General features: G+C 34.5%; 1 protein-coding gene across 1 annotated transcript; it reads left to right on the forward strand.

Annotated features, from left to right (window-relative positions):
* Positions 1 to 1,636: 1,636 nt before the first annotated feature.
* Positions 1,637 to 4,788, forward strand: LOC104901777 (tetraspanin-8). Its single transcript, XM_010689390.4, has 2 exons — positions 1,637 to 2,370; positions 4,239 to 4,788. The coding sequence occupies exons 1-2, from the start codon at positions 1,870 to 1,872 to the stop codon at positions 4,539 to 4,541; spliced, it is 804 nt and encodes a 267-aa protein (XP_010687692.2). The 5' UTR covers positions 1,637 to 1,869; the 3' UTR covers positions 4,542 to 4,788.
* The last annotated feature ends 1,247 nt before the right edge of the window (positions 4,789 to 6,035 follow it).

The raw sequence follows: 6,035 nt of genomic DNA on the forward strand, positions 1-6,035 counted from the left end.
GTTACTTCATCATAAAATATCTTTCAATTTTATTAGCATTCATTATAATTACCATGTATTACCACTTGTTGAACTCGGACGACGCCCTACCAATTTAATAAAAAAGATGTATAATTTGGGATTGATATTTTTTTCACATGATGTTATCATGGAATTAAGACCTCAGCATTAATTAAATTATAATTATTTTGTTTAAGGACTAGTAATATGTGTTTGTGCTTTGAGGCTTATATTAATCCTTATAGAGTTATGGGAAGGAGATAACTTGCAAGTCATTCAAGTTTTGTCTAGTAAGATTATCTCTCTTTGGTGTATTGACTCTATTGTTTCTAATGTAGGTAATGATGGTGAGGCGTTTCAAGATATTAGGTTTTGCTATATTGGGGGGTGAAGGTAATAAAGCGGCTGATTGGATGGCAATAAGAGGGTTGTACTATGATTCTCCTACTATTTGCTTTCCTCCCTATAATGTTGATTTTTCCTTTTTGGTCCGTAAGAACATTTTAGGTTGGCCACACGATAGGGATTTGGCATAGTTTTTCCTTCCTTCATAAAAATAAAGAACAAAGCATGTAAGCTTGGGGGGTTTAAGTTTACCATCAAATCCAAACGAAATATAATATATTTTGGAGCATTCAATTTATGAAATCAGATTGGATATATATATATTTTTTCCCTTTTTTTATAAATGAGATTTTCAATTCTGAGTCAACAAAAAAATTGTTTTAAAATTTATTTTAGATTATTTTAATTTCAAAACTTTTATATGACCTTAAACTTTAGACCAATTCAATTACAATTAATACATATACACCTATAAACTTACTCATAACACCTAAAACTATTAGCATAAACCCACCAAATTGAGCTTCGTTTAGTGGTAAGGAAAAAAACCTTCCAATCTCAAGTTTGGGGGTTCCGATCCTCACTAGAGACAATTTGGGAGAGAGTTTCCCCTTACCATCCCCTCAATCTCAAAGTGTCTGCCCACAAACCCATACCAAATTAATATGCAGGAGATTCTAGTCAAACATGACCCTTCATCTTATCATTAGACTCGAAAAAAGCTGTTATCACACACCCGGGTGTACTCGACACCATATCTTGAGCATATTACATCCCAAATGCTATTTTTTTCATTTAGAAATCCAAATAAGGAAATGAAAAAAAGCTCTCAATATTACCATAAACAAAATATACACCCAGATATATAATAAATACTCCCTCTGTTTCAAAATATAAGGCATTCACGTTTTACGAAAATTTGCTTTGACCACAAATATCTCTCAAATACGATAAATAAAAATTATAAAAATTATACCGTTGGATTTGTCTTGAAAAATACTATAATAATATTATTTTTAAAAATTTTCTATCAACATAAATTAAGAGTAATTAACGATCAAAATTCGACCTTGAACATCGTGTGTGCCTTATATTGTGAAACGGAGGGAGTACTCTCTAACACCCATACCTTAAAAAACGATCTGTCGAAACAAAACCAAAATTGTTCTTATCCCATAAAAGATAAAACTCAAGTTGTCAATTTTCCTTCTCATCAAAAGAACCCAAAAAAGGTTGTCAATTTTCTATCCCTATTCATGCCAATTCCACCTATTCCAATTCTATTCCAATTCTTTTATCCCATATTCAACTTCCACATGAAAGCGCGTTTCCTCTAACCGTTACCCCTCCTCATTCTCCTTCTCTCTCCTCCATTTTTAACCTCTACACCTTCTTCGAAACCCCCACACCACCCTCACTATAAATCCCCACAAATCTCACACCAACTCAAAAATCCTCAAATCACCCATTTCCTTTCTCCAAAAACCCACAAAACCCACAAAAACCCACTTTCTCTCTCCTAAAATGAAGTGCTCAAACAGCTTAGTCGGCGTCCTAAACTTCATCACTTTCCTCCTTTCCATCCCCATCTTAGGCGGTGGAATATGGCTCGCACACAAAGCCACAACTGACTGCGAGAAATACCTCGAAAGACCTGTAATTGCGCTCGGAGTTTTCCTCATGTTGGTCTCAATTGCTGGCTTAATTGGCGCTTGTTGTCGCGTTAATTGGTTACTTTGGGTTTACCTACTTGTTATGTTTCTCCTTATTTTGATTCTTTTTTGCTTCACTATCTTTGCTTTTGTTGTCACAAATAAAGGTGCTGGTGATGCTGTTGGTGGGCGTGGTTATAAAGAGTATAGGCTTGGTGATTATTCTAATTGGTTGCAAAAAAGAGTTGAAAGTAATAAGAATTGGAATCGAATTAGGAGTTGTTTGATTGATGGGAAAGTTTGTCAGAAACTTTCTCAGGAAACTAATACTGCTTCTACTGCGTTCTTTGCCAAACACTTATCTCCTATTGAGGTAAGATTTAGCTTCTTTTTTTAAGATCTTGTATAAAAAACGATTTCTTATGAAGATTTTGGTACTATGACTTTGTTGTTATTGTTGTTTTAATTTGGGTTTTTTTTTTTGAAATTATAGTTTTTGATCTGTTTTTGTTAGTGGGTATTTGATTCTTAATTCTGGGTAATTTTTTTTTGATCTAGTTCTGTAAGTGGGTTTTCTGGGTTTTTGATTTTATATTCTGGGCTGATTTTAGATTTTTAGTGATTGATTTTCTTGAAGAACTGGGTAATATGCAACTTCTGTGTTCTGGGTGTGATTATTTCTGTTCAGTAGATTATTGGGTATTTTTTGAATTTTCATCCCCTTTTTTCAGTTTCTGGGTTTTTGACTTAGATCTTGGGTATTTCTGGGTTCTGAACTTATAGTGGAATGTCTCCATTTGTGCTTGTGTAGCAGTAATTTGATTAAAGATGAGTATGTGATTATGCATATATAATGATCTTGAACTAAATTGTGCAATCATGTCTGATATGATAAATTAATCTGTACTTTTGTAGCAGTAAAATGTAATACATGTATGATGAAATGAATTTTTTAACTAGATAGTGTAGTTTTATCCGTTGTGATGATTTTGTTTTTGCATGAGTTTATTATTTGCTCTTTTTATCTAAAGTGATCTTTTGATATTCTGCAAAAAAAGCTAAGAACCTTTTGTTGTGGTTAAAAGGCTGACTTTGCTGTTTTCATTATACAGTTAACTTTCTTTCTCCTTTTTGTTTCTTTTTGTGTAACATTCACAAATTGGTGAAAAAAATATTGCAATGTTGGATTTTGGTTTACTTTATTAGTAGATTAGTTTAGAAGTGTTCTTTCTTTCTTTTTACTCTGTCAATTATTGCATAACTATGATAATAATTTAAAAGCCCCCATGGTTGAACGTGACTTTTTTGTTTTCTTTTATGGATATTTATTTCCTTTGGATATGTTTATGTGTCACATCAAAATTTTCTTTTCTTTTACAATCATGCATTGTAAGAGCCTTAATTTTCTCTTTAGAAGACTTTTAGATTTTGTGTTTATTTGTCTAGTTTGAATGGTTATTGTTAAGGGTTGATAACAAGTTGAGTCGAGCAGAAATTTGGATTTAGATTCCTCGCAAAGTAGAGCTTAAACTTTTGCCACCCTCCAACATGTAATCACATTCGACTGTTCGAGTGTTCAATTTCCAATAATATGGCTTAAAAATGAAGTCTACTAACACTTAGGGTCTATTCTCTGCAGTTTATTTTCAGTTTAGCTCTGGACAATACTTTTACTCTCACATATGTTCAGTTCAGCTCAGCTATTTTATGCCGAAAAGAACATACCCTTATTGGACTTTGGAGACCTTGTAGTTGGTCCTAGTTTAGTTGGTCCCTTTACTAGGCTAATTTTCGCTTCACCAATGTCATGTCATACACTTGGAACTTTCCTAGAGAGTGTTTGGTTGGGACTTGGGATGAAGTTGATTTTCACGTTTTTTTTTGTTTGGTTTTTAAAGGGTGAAATAACAGGATAGAAAACATTTTCCTCCTCGATCTTATTCTCGCGACCTCTGGTTTATTTTCTCCTCTTTGTATATTATTCTTTTAGTTCTAACTTTAGTCATCAACAATGCATTTCTCCCTTTAAAAAATTGTGTTTTTCAGTTCAACCAATCATAAAATTTGTACTAGGAGGCGCTTCTGCTTTTTGTGAAGTCAAGTATCAAATTATTCAGCTGCATATCTTCGAGATCCTCTTGGGGAATTGCTCTATTATTGCATTAGCGTTTCTTAGATCTAACTGTTCGCTGGATCCTCTTGTTTGTTTTATACTAAACATCTTTAATTTTGTTAATGCAGTCTGGTTGCTGTAAACCCCCAGAACTATGTCAGTTCCAGTATGTGAGCCCAACCAACTGGACTAAGACCGGAGAGCAAACCAACCCCGACTGTCAAGCCTGGAACAATGATCCAACCATCCTCTGCTATGACTGCAATTCATGCAAAGCTGGGTTTCTGCAGAACCTAAAGGGTGACTGGAAGAAAGTGGCTGTTATCAACATCGTTTTCCTCGTCTTCCTCATCATCGTATATTCCATTGGTTGCTGTGCTTTCCGCAACAACAGGTGGGACAGTTCTGATCCATGGAAGCCATATCGTTGAAGATGATGAACTCTAGATCAGTCTATATTACTTAGAATGCTATTTGTACAGATGTTGGATCTGTTTTGATACTGAGTATCGGCTTATTTTTTCTCCCCTGCATAGCTTGTTTCTTTTCAATTGTCATACACTAGTAGTATTGTATATGGATATCAGGACATATGGTTTATTTTAGCCATGCTGCTGTGTATATCGGATCTTTGTCCTTAGCATTATATTTCGGATTCATATCTCATATTTCTGAATACTTGTGATGGTTTTTTCCTATATTGTCTTCGATTTCTCTCCTACTCATTGTGGATTTCTACTTATCCCCTGCGATCTAGACTGGCCTCGTTTTTGTGATTTTAGATTGATTTACAATTTACCGTAGTGGCCGGAAGTCCCCTGCGATCTAGACTGGCCTCGTTTTTGTGATTTTAGATTGATTTACAATTTACCGTAGTGGCCGGAAGTCCCGTGGCCGGAAGTCCCGTTCTTGATTCTCGGAAAACATTGTTGCAGCTCTGATTGGTATATTTCAATGTGTCCCAATTCGAAGCAGCAATCAAGCCCTCGACTAATATGTGCGTTCAATCAAACTATTTAAGTTTTCGTTGCTCAAATGGTTGGTAGTTTGTTCACTTGATGTCCAGGAATGTCCTTGCCGAAGTCCAACATGTGCAATTTAAATCAAATAATTGAGTTTTCTCCGGAATACCTACTCCTAACCGATTAGAGCACTCCCAATGGTGACATAACTCATCACCAAAACCAGAAAATTTGGGTTGAACAAAAAAAAAACATGCATCCCATTGGTGATAGAAAACCTATCACCAAATGACATGTTTTGTCATCCATCACCATGTGAACAAATCCATCAGCAAATGCAATCCGTAGATTATACACCAAGGTGTAGGATGAGCATCCTACACCTTGTCCAAAACTACGTAGTTTTGATGGTTTTAGGGGAGCCAAAAGTTGGCAGACTTTTGGTAGTATTTATGAAAGTGGGCTAGCTCTTTCTCTCTCATCACTCACTCATTCCCTCCCTTTCTCTCTCATTTATTTTTCAAGAACCATTTCAATTCTCTCTCTCTCATTTATTTTGTTCTTCATTTATTTCTCCCTTATTTTCATTCATTTGTATTATAAATTTCCAAATGTTGATATTTGATTTTATTTTATGTTTTGCATTTTTAAAACTTTTTTTGATGTACAAATGCATATGGTTTGATGTACAATATTATACGAGTGTACATTTGGGGATTTTCAGTGATCAAAGTAATGACCATCAGTGTACATTGTGATTTATCCTTATTTACGTTGGTTGCGGTACCTTCTTTTATTATTATTAGCTCCACCTACAGTTGCATGTACATGCACGTACCTAGCATGTACATTTTGTTGACATTCATGTACATTAACTGGGTTAACGTTACAATCATGTTGTTATGTGTTGACCTTTTGTTTTAATACTCGTATTGAGTTTTTTTTGTTTTGGATGTCTATTAT

This window comes from Beta vulgaris, chromosome 8, assembly GCF_026745355.1.
Source record: "Beta vulgaris subsp. vulgaris cultivar EL10 chromosome 8, EL10.2, whole genome shotgun sequence".
Classification (NCBI taxonomy): domain Eukaryota; kingdom Viridiplantae; phylum Streptophyta; class Magnoliopsida; order Caryophyllales; family Amaranthaceae; genus Beta; species Beta vulgaris.

Coding starts and splice junctions, on each gene's coding strand:
- LOC104901777 (XM_010689390.4), top strand. CDS start 1,870: ATGAAGTGCTCAAACAGCTTAGTCGGCGTCCTAAACTTCATCACTTTC. Junction 2,371..4,238: donor AACACTTATCTCCTATTGAG/GTAAGATTTAGC, acceptor TTGTTAATGCAG/TCTGGTTGCTGTAAACCCCC.